Source organism: Temnothorax americanus, unplaced genomic scaffold (genome assembly GCF_048541705.1).
Source record: "Temnothorax americanus isolate GAGA-0224 unplaced genomic scaffold, ASM4854170v1 Scaffold56, whole genome shotgun sequence".
NCBI classification, from domain to species: Eukaryota; Metazoa; Arthropoda; class Insecta; order Hymenoptera; family Formicidae; genus Temnothorax; species Temnothorax americanus.
This window is the reverse complement of record NW_027509712.1, coordinates 635,078-653,490: the sequence shown is the minus strand read 5'-3', so window position 1 is coordinate 653,490 and position 18,413 is coordinate 635,078. Positions and strand designations below refer to the sequence as shown.

Below are 18,413 nucleotides of genomic sequence, written 5' to 3'. Positions count from 1 at the left end.
TATATCGAGTAATATGTTCATCATATTTAAGAGAGAGAGAGAGAGAGAGAGAGAGAGAGAGAGAGAGAGAGAGAGAGAGCAAGGAGCCTTAAGACATACGCGATGCGCGCGTATCACGAAGATTACGATTTTGCATAATGGACCTAATATCGGGTGATATGAAATTCGAGCAGCTCAGGCGAACGCTCTGATATCCGGGGAGGGGGGGGGAAGGCTTCCTCTCTATTTGCAGAAAGCAATGCCCAAATATGCCGACACTCGAAACCCGGACGCGGCAAACTGCCACATATGTAAAAGCACGAGATGCAGCGTTCGTGAGACGCCCGGAGCGTCGCGCGTCGCCCGAAGCGCGATAAAGAGCCGGGGTTTACGTAAACTGATAAACCATCTATGATATCCCGTATAGTATGGCATATCGATATCCTGTCTGCAACATGAACACAAAAATATCCGAGAGCAAATTAATCGATGTCGATTTCTCATTTCTCATTGATACGTCACGAGTCTAATTTTATATATTCCCATATTCGTTATTCATTACTGCATGTCTGATATACATCAAGAATGTTACTTGCTGTTTAAAAATTTGGTATTTGACAATGTGATAATTGATTCTCAAAATGTCAGCGATATCTAAGGGCGCATTATTAATTTATTAATTGGATTATTGACGCGCCTTGAAGCGAAAGAGAACGAAATTACGAGGATAAAAGTAATTCGATATGAAGATTCACAATTATATGACAGTCATCCAAGTGGACTTTTATATACTTCAGCCTTTTCCCATAAGTATTTCGTAATGCTAAGATGCTGGAGGATTGAATCGAAGAATAAAATCTATTAAAAGGTTAAACATATATAGACAAGAAATTTGAATCAAATGTAGACAAACTTTATAAAATCTAAAGGGTCATGTTAAATATAAAATTGTATGTGAAGCAGTTGCTGACGTTGCTGATGATGAGTCGAATTCAATCTTCTCTCGAATGTCTCTAATCGTGGTTTTTTTCGATATTAATAATCTTTCTAATATTGGATCTCAAAATTTTTTATTTCAGATTTTTTTATTTCTTTATTTTACGATATCTTTCTCGGAAATTCACGATGAAAGGGATAATCAAAAATCAAGTTTAGTTTGTAATACACGTTTCTCTTTATATCTTTAGATAGAGGTAGACCACGAATCTTGTATTGTTAGATTTTTACGTCTAGTTCGCTTTTGTTATACCGTGGAAGATGCCGGGATGCCCGGCATTGCCGGGGCGAAGAGTATCTTTGGACGAACTAGAGCAACCCCGGATTGTTGTAAACTCGGCTCGGACGCGGGGTTTTTTCTTCGTCCTCTTTTTGTCAGGTCGGCCGCACGCGCTGTGAGAGAGAATGGGCCGCATTGTCTTTCCCCGGGCACAATATGCGCTCACAATGTATGCGCACCAACCCATCTCGCCTCACCATTCGCAGCACGCTGATGGGATTACAGCGTTCTTATGCACGGCACCCGTAAATTTGGCGCTTCTCGCTGGATAATTTTGCCCTGCGTTCGTCGGAGAGGAAGAAGCAACCAAGGGATCGATGCGTCGCCCGCGCAACATGAAGAAAACGGGATGTTCAATTAGATTTCTTGGTTTTTCTACGAAGCAGTTTTCAATATTTTGTATAAGAAAATTAATTCTTAAATCGGAATATATAAAAATTACTTTATTAGAAGTAATTTTTGAGATCTCTTCTAATATATTTTATTATCGTTTAAATTTGTACACGATGTCCTTATTATTTATGATAATTGAAAAGAGCTTATAAATTATTATTCAAAAATTCATATATCGATTTGAACTAAAATTTAAATAATTTTCTTAATCTCAAGCAATAGGTTTTTAATTATAAAGATTTAATTTTACAATTATGCGAGCTGCAAACTATGAATAAACAGTCGTTGATCCGTGAATTTTGTATATAAGTGGTATATATAGGTATAACACACGGTGCTTGATGCAATAAGAGACTGTATATTTTTCTTTCGAAATTTTTACGGAACCGTAGAATACCGAACATGATATTTTTTTTATCTTTTCAGATTTTTGTGTCAAAATTTTTATTAGAGTAACGTGAGATACGTGGAAAGCTTTCCGTGCTCTTCATCAAACCGACATGCAATAGTCGATATGGTTTGATGTTGACAATTCTGTATCCATGGGTTTGGAACAGCGATAGCGCTACAACAATAGCAGCTCGGTAACGTTGCGCCCACATTAAACCCACGTTTCCTCCCCTTCGAGCTATCGAGTTCTGATCCCGTTGCATTCTCAGCGCATACCGCACTCTCGTTCTTTGGTCCCTTCTTGGTCCGCTCGTAGCGCCGAAATCTCCGCGCAGATAAGCGCTGACACGGACGACGGGGACACGCGTCGATGCCCCCGGGGTCTTCCTCACGGGCGAGCACGACAATGTGCAATCTAGTTAATGGAATTGCAGGGAGAACGGAACCGGCATCGTGCGACGCGCCCGGGCCCGAATGACCGAGTAAAAAAGCAGCAGCGAGAAAGGTGCATCGGCACGGAGATTGGCACATTCCCGGTCGCCGGTGTTTCCGCGATGAGAACACGTACCGCGCGCTGCTCCTCTGATCACGATGAGCTACGGGCGTAATGTACGAGAGCCGGAATTAAGAGAAACCTAAATCCTGTCCTTTTACATGCTCTTCATTTGTGTGATAGCTCGAGGCGGACTCGCGTTAGATTCTAAGCGCGAGAACCCTTCTAATTAGCTATCACCAATGTTTCCTGAATTGCGTATATCTCTCGAGACGTGATTCTTTTTTATTCTTAAAGGAAAAACATTTTTTTTTATTTTCATAGATTTTAGCATATTACTGCTGAGAAAGTTCTTTGTGAATTTATGAATTATAAATATAAATTGTTTATTTAAATCAGTTGACAGGTGAAAAGTCCTAATTGTATTAATGTTTGTTGCATCAAAAGGACTTATATGTTATACATATATGTGAAAGTTTTTAAAAAATGTATAGTTAAAAAGTTGATTTTTTTAATTTACTAGATATCACAGACGCGCGCTCTTCGCGCGCGCTATAGCTTTAACATTACACACAACTGTCACATATACAGCTACTCATGAAATAAGCGCAGCGAGAGAATCAATCGGCATCGCGGAAAAGCGTCAACAATAAACTTCGATATAGATTCGAATATCGACTTTACATGCCTATTTTTTAGATATATTTAGATATGATGATGACTCTTTTATATATATTTATTTATTTTATTTATTTTTTAATTTACTCTTTTATATATTTAGCTATTACTTCAGCGTTGCTTTATTTACTTCATTTTCTTATAGCTTTGATCCTGATAAATAATACAGTACTTTTGTATTTTGCGGAATATTTCATGAAAATAAAGAAGGCTTCTTTTATATGTAAAATGAATGTTAAAAGCATTTGTTATATAAGCCATGTATTCGATGCACCTGTTCTATCTCTTCCAATTCTGCTCAGTTCACGCGGAAAAACACCCATATAGTCATAGAGATTAGAGAATACCTCGTGTTCTTGTGTTTCGCGAAAGTATTTCGCGTTGTTCGCGTACATTCGCACACATGCAGAAACGTTTCCAGAGGCTACACTTCTAAAATACATAGTCCGAGATTATTCTCGATATGTAGACAAAATGTAGAATCTACGCGGTAATCAGAATTAAAATTTTTTATCTTTGCGTGCGATAAAAATTGATCCTAAGTTGTTATCCTTTTCTTTCTACTAAAAAAATCTAAATTATTTTTCAATTGTAGAACATTTTGGAAGTTGTTTTTTTTTTTACTACCGCAATTATCATTTTTCAACCGATAATTATAAAGATATCCCGTATCAATATTCCCGTGTCGGAGATATCCCCTGTATCAATTAGAATGATAGATCGTTCGACCCATCTGGGATTGATGTGTTCGCCGTGCTTACTTGACCGTCCATCTCCCCTGATGACTAATCTACGGAGTCCGCGATATCATGCCACGCACACACGAATTTATCGCGTCGCTGGTTGTGAATTTTTTTTACCGCGATTCAGATATGATCATACGCGCCGGACTTGCGTGGATCGCCGCGGGAACACGTACGAAACATTCGCGTATTTTCATCGTATGCATTTATTACGTAAATTACGTAAATTTATGACGCACACAAATGAAAAACGCCATTCGTAGCCGGAACTCCGCAATAATCAATCCATTATAAATGCATAAAACGAACGTTATTTGTTATATAGGGGATACGAATCGTGCGTCGCCCGGCGATACGAGGGAATCGTGTCTCGCATATATTTTTTTTTTCCGGCTCGATATAGCTCTGGGTGGCTACCGACAGCGATATCAGAGAAGAAGCTATAGCTCTGTCAAAATTCGAATGGAATTTTAACACCGTCGATATTTTTATGAGAACGATGGCGCGCGATATAACATTTGGCGATCAAAAAGTTCCTGATGGAATTTCTGGCGCTTGATTTTTTGACACTGAAACTTCTTAGGTTTAGTGTTAGCTATTCATTTTTTACACATTATTTATACAATACATAGTTGTATAAAAATTGGTAGCTATTTAAGAAATAATTAATGCGGTGTCTCATAATAATTAGAAAATTAATAATTTTTATAACATTATAGAAAATAACAATGTTCTAAATTATTATGGGACGCTGAGAGTTATCAGCTATATCTTACTTGCTGATATAATGGAGACTACGTTGTGAAAGCTGTGGCGTCCGAATTTGTCGTGCGGCTAGTAATCCATTAATCCATGAAATTGTATACGCGCGTGTGGAGATATATAGCGTTACACGAATATCAATCAACGGTCATATACGGTAACACGAAATTCACGAATTAATTGCTGCCAAAGAATCGTGTATCGCACCATGCGCGATTTATCATCAAAATCTTCGGCTGAGACGAAATATTTTTTGCATCTAATAGGGTACAATGTATATTCTTTTGTGTTTACATAAGTATAGAATGCATATTTAATGTAACAAACTGTTTTATTCTCGATTTTATTGGAACAATTGTAACTCACGAAAAATAAGAATTAGATTTAAAAATTTAACACTAATGTGTAAAAATAATCATGAAATTTATATGCTAAATATAATCGATGTTAACTTATGAAAACGGAGGTAATTTCTAGATTTTTTATTTTATGGAAAGTATAAGGAGTTAAGCTGTACCTAATTTAAAAAATCTTGCTAATTATAAGAAATATATACATTTAAGTAGCGAAACAAGATGTTTATGTAGACATAATTTCCAAAATATACAAGTTGGTTAATTCTCAAATTTCCTTGCGTTCTACCTGAAAGAAGGGCAACAAAACGATTGCGGCACGTTGAAGAAAAAAAATATATATATATTCATCGTTATAGATCGTCCAGGATAAATTAAGATTAACATTTCGTTGCCCTAGAATGGCGGCGCCAAGGACGGTTACGACATGAATCTCGGTCCAGCCTGGCAGAAGGGCTATACCGGCAAGGGTGTCGTCGTTTCGATTCTGGACGACGGCATCCAGACCAATCATCCCGATCTCGCGCTCAACTACGATCACCAGGCCAGCACGGACATCAACGACAACGACGACGATCCGATGCCGAGGGACAACGGCGACAATAAGCACGGCACTCGATGTGCCGGCGAAGTCGCCGCCGTCGCCTTCAACCAGTACTGCGGGGTCGGAGTCGCTTATAACGCCAGCATCGGAGGTAAGGTCATTTGCACCAAAGATCGAAATAATGATGTGCATAAGTATAGCCACATGTAATCGCGGGACGCGGAATTGTGAAACGAAAGAGAAATAATTTAAGAGATTAGGTCCGAGGCTATTTTGAAAATATTTATTTGGTAAATGAAGGACGTTTGTGTCGAAATAATTGACAGACCCAGTTTCTATCGAAATTTCATCTAAATTGGTTACACGATATATATATAGGTACGTGACTTGAGCAACTATCAATATGAAATATCCGTAGGATATTTTGAAAATAATAATACTTTTTTAGCACTTTTTTTAGGACTGGCTATTTTGAAAAAATGCTATTTAAGATTTATGAATGAAAGAAGTGATCATTTCCAACATTTCTGATTGCTTTAATCTTTTGATACGCTTTAACTCGGATATGTAGCAATTAGCATTCTAATTCTGATTGTTAATTTTCTAATTATCTCTTTATTGATATTACAAATAGGATACACGAGGACGAGAAAATGGATTACTGATATAGGATTATTTAATGCGGGGGATGTGTGTAATTTTATATTCATAAACGAGTAACTTATAAATATACTTTTAAAGATTTAAATTTGTCGCCATGTTTGATAAACTATGCCGTTATAATTATGCAAAAATTGAATTATCATCTTGAATTATAAGCTTGTATATTTTGCAGATAACGCGAAAATTGAATGAAGTGCATATAATGTACGCATATACATATATAACGCGTATATGGTAGGGATCAATATTTTCTTTTCCCCATACTGCTGCGTTTGGTAAACTGGAAATTGTTAGAGGCATATTTTATGTTCTGACGGATTTTGTTGAAATTTGAAATAGGTTGTTACTCAGGTGGTGTTAGTATTTCAGATGATGAGAGAGTGCAGCTCATTTCAACTCGCGTGTACAAACGTTGACGATCCATTGGCTCACCCCGGGCACAAAGATATACCAAAACCTTTTGTCCATTTAATATTCCAAACTAACGAGAAACCTGATGCGTCCTTTGATTCGGTTTTAATCTTGGTATATATTTAGCTTCGTTTTGTTTAACATGCGGGCCGCAAGCCGCGGGGCGCATTCGCTGTTTATTCTCGACGCTAATTACGAATAAAAGAAGCACGCGAATTGAGAATATCTCCCGCGAAAAAAGATTATTGCAAATTTATACGCGCGCGCGCGATACATTAATCGCCACCGAAGAAGCTAGGCGTTGACGCTAATTACGAGCAGTCTATTCTGGCTGCCGTCAATCTTATATACATCCGCGAGTGCGCTTTTCGCCGATGCCGGTAATCACTTAATGCGCGATTTAAGGAACGGGGCTTTGCGCGTCGTCGTTTTCTCGAAAGCGGTGTTTATCTTTTCTTATGCCGAGTGAGCGAATCCTCCTGGGATCGTTCCGGAGCGCTGACTTAGCCGGCGAATAGCTCCACGGAAATAAATAGTGCAGCGACCGCTGGGGAATGTCAGGTCTGGCGGTGGTCGCTTTATCGTCTCGAAACCCTCGCTTGAAGAATAGGCCAGGTTTTCCGGGCGCTCGCCGCTATTCCCCGACTCGATGCTATCGAGCTGTATTAATTCCGTTAACCCATTTCGAAGCGAAACGAACGTCCGTAAGCCGTCGGGGGCTTACGACGAGTGTGGAACACCAGAGCCGGGGAGCCGAAATGATAGCGCGGAACGATACAGCAGCGTTAACCGGATATTGAATTGGAGGAATTGATGATCGTATACGAGCACGCCGCGCGGCGAAATTAGAAATTTCGATATAGTGGCAACGAGAAATTTCGCTAGAACCGCGAGACGCGATAGTTTTCCCGCGATAACGCCGCGATGGCGGATGTCGTTGGTTGCAATTAACTATATATCGTTTACCTACGAGCCACTTTTATGCGAGAATCAAAACGTAATGGAATTTCGCGATAGAAATGTAAAATTTTGTCAGTTATTTTCATCCGAAGCTTTCAACTGATACGATTTGCGACCTCGGTGAATCTGATTTCGAGTGCTTATTAAATGAGACTATAACTTGATTTGGTTGATATCCGCTAGAATATTCGTTTATTAGATAAACGTTTGAGAGATTGAAACCAGCAAAAACGGATCTCTTTGATCGAAATTGTACTATTCTGGTCTCAATTTTAATATAATAGCGTATAGCAGTAATCGAATGATGATTATACTTGAAAATGGAACATAAAATCAGCTTATACTTCTCCCATCAAAATAAAAAAAATTTATGGATATCTAATTAGACGCAGATTTTGAGAGCCGAAAGAACAAATGGGAACAAATAAAAAAAATTAATTAAAATCGCACGATTATATTATACTGAAAATATTTCTATCATAAAAATCACTTGTACACGTACTCTGCACTTCCTCTCGCTTGGTCAAACTCCCGTTGCTCGTCTCGTTATCCTTAAAATCGATATTAACATTTCGCACATGACAATCCGTGAGATAAAATCACGGCATACGGCGAGAAAGGGGGAAAAGGAAGACTCGCTCACACGCACGCACATACATATCTCTCGTGTTCTCAGGCGTGCGAATGCTCGATGGCCCGGTAAACGACGCCGTTGAGGCCAGAGCTCTGGGATTGAATCCTGATCACATCGACATATACAGCGCCTCCTGGGGTCCCGAGGACGACGGCAAGACCGTCGACGGCCCGGGCCCTCTCGCCAGAAGGGCGTTTATTTACGGAGTGACGAGCGTAAGCTACATATATCGCGCTACATACTTTCTGCGCGCGTTCGCGAAGCGAGAGGATCGATTTATTTTCTGTCGCGGATTTTCCCTCGACATTTTATTTTATTACTTCGGAAAAGAGGGGGGACTTAAAAACCTTTTCTCGAAAACTTCTTTGTTTGGTGTCATAATAACGAACTGAAAATAAAAGTTGTGGATTATAAAAGGAGATATATATTGTTTATATTTTTATCGCAGGATGATTAACTTTGCGCATCGAATTAATGATATCATTAATAATATTATTTTATGACATATGGATATTTGTAGAGAATTGTAAAGAAAAATTCAAACTTTTTATTTTGATTGATTTAGTTACATGTTATTAATTTTTCGGTTGGAAATAATTATAAGTTTGGATAAAAAATAATTTGTTTGGAATAACATGAATTTGTTCTGTCGAAAATTTTATTTTCCGCAAATTTCTCGCTTGATATTTTATGTCATTGAAATAACTTTTTCGCGCTATGATGTTAAAATAACTCAGTTTTTAATTTTTCGAAACAAATGTTAATTGAAATACGGCTACAATAATATTTTTTGCGCAGCAAAATTTATTTTATATTCCGTTCTATTTGGTGGAAACAAACATTCTCTTTTGGACTAGGAAGATCTCGATAAAGAAAATATTTTTTATTGTCTTGTTTATAGTTTGAAACTACCATTTTTGTAACGTAGATACTCAAAGTTACATCGTTATTATACGTAATTACATTATCATAAATTTTCGTGCTATTCCATAAAATTACTAAATGCGCATCCTATCGCTTCGTCGGTCGCACGGTTCATTTTCTCTGTCGCGAACATTCGCGCTATATCTCTTCTTCTTCCCACGCAGGGTCGCAAGGGTAAGGGCTCGATCTTCGTGTGGGCGTCCGGTAACGGTGGCCGGCATACCGACTCGTGCAACTGCGACGGCTACACGAACAGCATCTTCACGCTGTCGATATCGAGCGCGACGCAGGGCGGCTACAAGCCGTGGTATCTCGAGGAGTGCAGCTCGACCTTGGCGTCCACGTACTCGTCGGGCACGCCCGGCAACGATAAGAGCGTCGCCACCGTGGACATGGACGCCAAGCTGCGTCCCGATCACATCTGCACGGTGGAACACACCGGGACATCCGCCTCGGCGCCGTTAGCCGCCGGCATCGCCGCCCTCGCCCTCGAGGCGAACCCCACGCTGTCGTGGCGAGACATGCAGTACCTGGTGGTACTTACCTCGAGGTCCGAGCCGTTGAGCAACGAGCCCGGCTGGATACTGAACGGCGTGAAGAGAAAGGTCTCCCACAAGTTCGGCTACGGTCTGATGGACGCGGGTGCCATGGTCAACTTGGCCGAACAATGGACCAACGTACCGCCCCAGCACATCTGCAAGTCCGACGAAATCAACGAGGAGAGACCGATTGATCCCACGTATGGGTACTCCCTGAGCGCGTACATGGATGTCACCGGATGCGCTGGGTCCTTGAATGAAGTGCGGTTCTTGGAGCATGTGCAGTGTAAGGTAAGATCCGTGCTGAAAGGAGTTGTCACTATAGTTTTAGCAATTATCATATACAGCAATAATCAGTTTAAAGAAATACTAAATATAGCATAAGCTACTATTTATACTACCCTCATGATTACACTTAAAAAGTTACTATAATTTTCTTTATATTTATTGTAAGAGAAATTCTGCTACCGATTATTTAAGAACGATTAAAAAATTAAAAGATTACCAGTATTATATATAACTTATGTCTGCTATTTTGATGTCAATCTAAAATGGTAAAATTTTAATTCTCGTGAAATAGGTTTCCCTGAGGTTCTTCCCTCGAGGAAACTTAAGACTCCTACTGACCTCGCCAATGGGTACAACTTCGACGCTATTATTCGAGCGGCCACGTGACGTTCTCAGCTCCAACTTTGACGATTGGCCCTTCCTCAGCGTACACTTTTGGGGTGAAAAGGCTGACGGCCGATGGACTCTGCAGATTATTAATGCTGGGAATCGACATGTCAATTCACCAGGCAAGTCTTTTTCAGTATTATTTCCCAATCAATTTTGAAATTATACAGCACCTTGTAAGAGTTGTCAGGAAGACAAATATTTATTTTTAATTGCAAAACAGAATTTTTTGTTCTGTTTAATATTCAATTATTCTTATTTTCTCGGAATGTATCCATTTTAAATCATTGTTGGGGCACTGCCATTGGTTAAATCGATTGATATAATCATTGTTTTTAAGATCATAAACTTTAGAATACATTGCAGTTGTAATGTTTATCAAAATTATTCCCAATAATTAAAACGTGTATCGTTTTTAACAATTAAAAATTATTTACGATTTTAAAAGTCTTTCTCAACCCGTACGTCGCACTATCTCTTGTCATCGCGCAAGGATCCCACTATAATTTGGTCTTCTTACTATATTGTTATAGGCATCCTGAAGAAGTGGCAGCTGATCTTCTACGGCACGTCGACGAACCCGATCCGGATACGCACGCGGCAATTTAACCCGGTACATTCCCCTCATTACCTTTCCTCTCATTCCGTGCGTTATCCATTCTCCGTAGACGATGATCCGCTACAATTGTCCGGTTATCCGGGCAACAGGGACTTCTTTTCTCCGTCTACCTTTCAGAGTTACCAGGGCCCGTACAGCGGCGCCGCGTCGAACCTACAGGCATCTGTGGCCACCTTGGACGGCTCGTCAGCACCGATCCTGTCGAACCACCTGCCTGGCGACGTTTCATCGGCGTCCGCCTTCGACTCACCTTCGGCGTCGTCGTCCGTGCAAGCGGACGGCTCGCTCGACACCACCAGGAGGATACTGCACGACTGCGATCCTCAATGCGACGCGCAAGGTTGCTACGGCAAAGGCCCGACGCAGTGCGTCGGTTGTAAAAATTATCGTCTCGATAAGTGAGTAAACAGACTTAGAGCTTTCAGTTAAGACAATACAATTGCCTTTGTCAGGAAATATGCTTTTTGACTTCCAGAATATTTTTGCTAATTCTTAAATGTAAAATTAGAATAATATGCATTGGAGAAATATTTTATAAGGATTTTACAGGTTTTATATTTTAATGCAGTGACTGTCAAATGCTAGCGGGCGGCATATCCTGATAAAATTAATATAACTTAACACACAATTTTGCAATGCTACGAAACTGCGGATTATGACGGTAGGAATATTTGAGCATAAAACTACTTGCTCTCTGTTTGAGAAAGCAAATATTAATATCATTATAGATACATATATTAATTGAGTTATTTTATATTTTAATTAAAATTTTTTATCCATTACTAAACGAATCTTTTTAATTAATATTTAATCCATTTAATCCAAATATTAAGTAAATATTTTTTTATATTTATAATTTATCTATCTTCCACACAAGAGTTTAATGAATCCGTCAATTCTCAGTTTATGCTTTGCCTCTTTGTTGACCCTTCTCAATGAAAAAGCGCTTTAGAAACAACGCGAGGGGTCTCTTATCTCTTTTTCAGCACTTGCGTCAGTCGCTGCCCACCAAGGAGCTTCCCTAACCAGGGCGGCGTTTGCTGGCCGTGTCACGAATCCTGTGAAATTTGCGCGGGTGCAGGTCAGGACTCTTGTCTCTCGTGTGCTCCCGCTCACCTTCGGGTCACCGATCTAGCGGTCTGCCTTCAGCAATGCCCGGAGGGCTACTACGAAAGTACGTGGAAAGAAAAACGATTAATTCGTATTTGTATTCAGATCTCTTCTCTATAATTTTTTCTCCTTAAAATTGACATCGAGTAACGCGACGCGCGATTTTTGCATCTTTCCATGCAGATACCGAGAACAGCACGTGCGTGCCATGCGAGGCCAACTGCGCCAGCTGTCAGGACAGACCGGACAAGTGTACCAGCTGCGAGCATCATTTGGTGATGCACGAGAATAAATGTTATGCCGCGTGTCCGCCCTACACGTACGAAACGCAGGATTACAATTGCGCGCCGTGCCATCCTACCTGCGAGACCTGTAACGGCACGGCGGATAATCAGTGCATCGCCTGCCGATCTGGGCTGTTCGCTTTGAACGGTGAGTACATGATTGATAGTCCTCTTTTAAGTAAACGTGACACAATAATATGATCTATAAAATCTATAAAATATATTTTGTAATAGTATTCAACAGTATCTACTTATAGTATTTAACTTATAGTATCTACTTTTTTTACATAATTGGAAAGATATTCGACATGGTTGTAAAAATCTTTTAAACATTTTATATAAATATATGGAGAAGATCTAAACATATAAATGTTGCAGAAAAGTTAGATTAATTGAATTGCATCAAATATCAAATATATATATGTAATATATAATTCTTAAATTAAATAAATATCAGACTTGTCTTACGAATGTGCATTAAATCAAAAGTTTCAAATTGCATCTGATACTCCACATCATATTCGGTCAAAATGTTATAACGTAATTAGTTTTCGCTAAACGGTCTCCTGTGTATGTGTCGTAGGCACGTGTCGCGCCTCGTGTCCAGCGGGTTATAGCGCTGACAAGAAGCGACGCGAATGTGTGGCATGTCCGCCCGGCTGTGCGACCTGCAGTTCGTTGAGCTGCACAAGCTGCATCGAAGGCTGGAGCTTGAACAAGAAGGGCCTGTGCGCGCCCGAGAGTCGCAGCAATTGCAACACGGACCAGTATTACGAGGAGGGCCAGTGCAAGGCTTGCCATTCGTCCTGCGAGACTTGCGCCGGCTCCACGGAGGATCATTGTATATCTTGTCCGAACCCGTTGCTTCTTCAGGGCAAACGCTGCGTGTCCCAATGCGACGATGCGTTCTATTCTGTGGTACAACCCTCGCGACCGGTTTGCGTCCCTTGCCTGCACACTTGCAAGAGTTGCGTCTCTCGGTTGAATTGTACAGCGTGTCAAGACGGGCTGCAACTGCAGAGCGGAGAATGCAGGTCATCCTGCGCGCCAGGGTAAGATGAGTAGTCAGCATCAAATCGATAACGGAACAGTATTGGTATTTTTTTTTTCTTTTTGGTTTCAGTTATTACAGTGACAGAGGTCAATGTGCCAAGTGTTACTTGTCGTGTAAGACGTGTTCGGGGCCCAGAAGAGATCAGTGCGTTACTTGTCCGAGAGGCTGGCAACTGGCGGCCGGCGAATGCCATCCCGAGTGTCCAGAAGGATTCTTCAAGTCAAACTTCGGTTGTCAGAAGTGTCATCATTATTGCCGTACGTGTAAAGGTGAGTTAAAATTGATTGGCCGCTGTCGACTGACTAAACTAAATCTACGTTTCTTCAACGGGAAAACTATTTGTTCCAGGCGAAGGCCCGCTAGAATGTACTTCTTGTCCACCTCACTCGATGTTAGAAGGCGGATTATGTATGGAATGCTTAGGAGCGCAATACTATGACTCTTTGACTCAGCTCTGCAAGAGCTGTCATTCTGATTGCCGCAGATGCACTGGTCCCGGCAAATTCAGCTGTGCCGCGTGCTCGCCACCACTGCATCTGGACAAATTAAACAATCAATGCGTTCCTTGCTGCACAGGTAACGAGAAGGGACCTCAGGCTGAGGAGTGCTGTCTTTGTGATCCAGAAACCGGTAATTTTTTACATCTTAATATTATATATTAATAAAATGGATATATATATATTAATAAACAGATATATTTTACTTATAAATATCTTATAATTAGTCTATTAGACAATTTTTTATAAACAAAATATTTAACTTTAATCTTTAAGTATAAAATTTTTTTCTTATTCCAGATAGTTTTATTATTAATATAACATTATTATATTATTGTCTTTTATAAATATCTTCATATAATTATATTGAAGGTATATTTTTAATATTTGTAGGCGGCTGCAGGAACAGCTCGCCAGCTGGGAAGAGGAGAGTACCGGGGACAGAGTTCTCGGCCAACGCCGCAATCCCTGAGACGTACAACAATTATGGCAGAAGTAACAACGATTCAGCTTCACTCGCCGTAACAGCAGCCACAACCATGGCAGTTGCCATTTGCTTAGCATCGATTGCGTTGTTCGCGATGATATTTGTCGCTCTTCAGGTATATATACAGTGAAAAATACAAATTTGAAAAATATACGAATTTATTATTATTAAGATACATTTAAATTTATAATTGGAAATTTACACAACTTCTAAAAAATTAATTTGTAAAGACGAGGAAGGATAAATGTATGCATTATTTCATTCGCAGGCTTGGTCCGGCAGAAGGCAGACCAATATGGGATATACGCAACTTGCCGTGAAGGTGGAACCGTCCGAAGACGTGGACGCCGACGATTCGACAGAGCTGATGACCTAGACTTCGTTAACGCCGACGTAACTGATGACCTTTTGTCGCAGGGAGATCGACAAATCTCGGTTGCGATTGATTCGCGAGTCAGAACTTACGTACTTTTGCATTAGCGAGGTCCAAGGATAGCCTATATATGTGATGATAAGGCAAATAGGAAAATGGTGGTAAATACGTAGCGGGGAGGAAAGAGTTGAAGAAGGAGGAGGAGCAAGCAAAAGAAGATTCGTCGAAAACGTGATAGTAGAACTCCGTAGAGTGTCGTGTGAATGAATGGAATGAAAAAGGAAGAAAGAGAGAGAATGAGAACAAGCGTGATTGTTATTTACATGGCCGTGGTGCGGTCGCGTGAATGTGCGAATGTACAAGGAACGTGTTTTAGCTAGAGATATACTTTTTGCCCGTCATTGTTGTCAAGTGCGTCGCCGATACCACCGTCACGCGCACCAAGACACTTCCGACACGGATAGTGATCCGAAACACGGAGAAAAAGGGTGAAGGACATTATGAAAGTGCCTGATTAGTGACACCCTTGTTTCCACACCCTTTCGCGTTCCCCCTCCGACGCGTTTTCTGTCTTCGAAGTAACTTCAAGCCTTCGTCGATTATATCATCGTCACGTGTACTCGCGAGGAAGTAGAATCTCAAGCTAGGCGACGAATAACATGATTACGTTTCGATCGTTGCGCGTTACGAGAGTCGAAGGCAATCTAGTTCATTTAATTAGCATTCTTTAACTGTCCATCGATTTTTTCTTCGCGCAACCACTCTCCCTTGACGCAATCGACGACCGTCAAGTTATCGAAGAGACAGAAGTGCGTCTCTTTCTTCATCTCTCTTCTGGAAGGCTGCCAACACACCCCGTTAAGTAGGGTGAAGGGACACGTACGTAAAGTGGCCTCCGTACATTAGGCTGAACCACGGACCACGTAATCGTAATCGTTAATTGTGAATTATGAATGGATATTGTTATATATTTGTATAAATGATAATAGTAACAAGTGAGCGAACAAAGGGGAGTAATCGCAAGGATCAAGAGGGGGAGGCGAAAGAAAACGATATAGCGAGATGACGAACCGGGAGGGGGACGAGGCGAAAGACCGAAGAGGCGGAGGAAGAGAAGAAGGGAAGATCGTCGCACGTGAGCCTCGTTCTCCCTTAAATCTGATTGTCTCGGCTAATCGACAGAATTCGCGCACGCCCGAAAGAACCAACGGACTCTTACTGCGATCGCCCAGTTATCCGACGCGTTAGTGACATCAACCGGTTTGTCACATTCCAGTACCTCCCAAGCTGACGTAACACAAGCCATCGACACAAGCAATGCGTTTTTTTTGTAAACTATTTGTTGTTATTACTTGATTGTCTACTCCGATGTTTTGTTTAATATCTCACTTTCCGCGTTGTTCTTACTTATTTCTTTAATTCTCGCTCGTGTATCCATCCTTTCCCTGTTTCTTTGGGATCGCATGAGAGGAGGGAAGTCATTAAAAAAAAAAGAAAAAAACGAATGAAGAAATAAAGAGGAAGAAAAAAAAGAATTATACGCAACGATTCGTAGCGAATCGATATTCTTGAAAGCCATCGCCTACTCGTGAGAATATTGACTTTCTCCTTGTGATTTGATATAAAGCTATTATTGTACTTTTATGATGACCGCGATTATAAATATATACATATATACACACTCAATGCGTAAGTATGTACAGCGCTTCCTTGAGTATCCTTTTCATAGATTTCCCGGATGTTCTACTTTCCTGTTATCATCCTGGGTAAGTACAGCTACAATATTGACTTTAATTACGGTGATGCGCAGGAAAGGCAAACCGACCGTGGAAGTCGGGGAAACGAACGAGGTATAACCAACGGTAACCGAACTCCACGGCCATTACTTAATGAAACATCAAAGATTAAATTTGAATCTCGCAACCTGAATTTATGCTGTATGCGGGAAAAACAAATGATTTTCGTTTTCGGATGACATGCGCATCCGCATGCATTATTATGAGATGCAATGCAATGAAAAAGTAATAGATTTTTTCGCAATTTAATCACAATGTTCTAACGTGATTGCGACAAAGAAAAAGCAAGCCAGTTGACCAGTTTCTGATTTAAATACAATAGCAACAATTAATTGAAAAATACATATAAAAAATTGATTAATTAAAAAAATGTTCAACAAATTTTCGTCGATAATCCACGTAAACATATTTTTCTTTGTATTAATTAATCAATTTTTCTCAAGTTAGTTATTCATTTCTCTATAAAAATTAAAATAATTTTACTATTAAAATGTTTCTGCTAGTTAAATATTCAATAAAATGTTACGTAATCACTTTATTCATATTATCAATCTAGAGTTAATATCCTGTCTATTTCACTCGCATGTCGGACGCCTGGTTTCCAATTGCGAGTAACTGCCGGCGGGGTAACATCGACCTCGTTGAACTCTATCGGGAATAAGAATCGCGAAATGAAGTTCTTAATTAGGATACGAGAACTACTAAATCGCCGTGTCACGCGACGAGAGAAAACGGCGCGCGTCAGCAGTTGCGCCGGCGACTCTGGTGGAAATTACGCTCGGCTGATTGTCTTACTTCCCCTCTGACAGCTAGGGTGAGGCTGTGAATGACGCGAGAATGAGTCGTCAGCGCTCGCTGACGTTCTGTTTGTGCTCTTCGATTCTCTCATGTATATTACATCCAGAGACTGATATAATAGGCGACGAGCGGCGACAGCTGCGGGACGGGGGGAAAAGGACGATCCGGAATTTCAATTTCGTTAAAAAGGAATATCGCTCTTTTGCCGGACAACCTTCATTCATTTTGATGCGCAAACTTGGTTATTTTAGTAGAATCGCATAAAAGAGAATATATAAACAGTGTGAAACTTTGATAAAAAAAAAGTATTAAGCATTTTTTAATAAAGTTATTTGTTCTGTTAAAAGATGCAATCAATTTTTATAAAAAAGAGGCGCTAAATATATTTTTCATTTTAATAGTGTTTTTATGCAAAACGTGTACTAAAAAAGCACAGAAGACTGAATATAATGCCATTGCTTAAATATTTATTACAAAAAGATATACACAAGCAGTTTTTACAAAAAGATGAATAAAGTTTTGATGTAAGCCAACGATATATCAAATTCATATGATACATCAAACGTCCTCAAATTCATATATATTGATGACTAAGGTGAATAAATTGATATAAAGTAGTTGATATAAGCGATGTACAAATACAATACACGTAATTTAAATTCCACAATACATCTTTAGACCTTATAATTCAATCAATTAAAACCTTAATCAGTTTTTTCTTTGATCTTCATTCTTCAATCACTGCGATATCTTTTCTTCCGCGATATATCGCTGAGTAATTACTCTTGATGGCTTATTTTTTATTTTATCAATGTTATCTCCGATGACTCTTCGACAATTTTTTAGGTATATTAAGCTATCTAAGCCAAATTATCAGAACACAAAAAATTTTATATGGAATTAATTTGTTAATTATTTGTTATTTTTTGCTTTTAAAAGTAATTTTTCTTTCTCCAGCTGTTAAAAAGTTACGAAGGG

General features: G+C 39.8%; 1 protein-coding gene across 3 annotated transcripts in view; it reads left to right on the top strand.

Annotated features, from left to right (window-relative positions):
- Fur2 (furin-like protease 2) overlaps positions 1-16,527 on the top strand; it is a 348,856-nt gene extending 332,329 nt beyond the window's left edge. For 2 of the 3 annotated variants that reach the window (XM_077419570.1, XM_077419572.1), the window contains 12 exons: positions 5,468-5,762; positions 8,322-8,494; positions 9,368-10,033; positions 10,323-10,539; positions 10,951-11,434; positions 12,023-12,210; positions 12,330-12,578; positions 13,014-13,482; positions 13,554-13,753; positions 13,833-14,114; positions 14,375-14,583; positions 14,737-16,527. In XM_077419570.1, the coding sequence (XP_077275696.1) occupies positions 5,468-5,762; positions 8,322-8,494; positions 9,368-10,033; positions 10,323-10,539; positions 10,951-11,434; positions 12,023-12,210; positions 12,330-12,578; positions 13,014-13,482; positions 13,554-13,753; positions 13,833-14,114; positions 14,375-14,583; positions 14,737-14,844 (3,540 nt within the window). In that variant the 3' untranslated portion in view covers positions 14,845-16,527. The remainder of the gene's footprint in view (positions 1-5,467; positions 5,763-8,321; positions 8,495-9,367; positions 10,034-10,322; positions 10,540-10,950; positions 11,435-12,022; positions 12,211-12,329; positions 12,579-13,013; positions 13,483-13,553; positions 13,754-13,832; positions 14,115-14,374; positions 14,584-14,736) is intronic. The other variant, XM_077419571.1, reaches the window with a different exon arrangement.
- Positions 16,528-18,413: the final 1,886 nt, after the last annotated feature.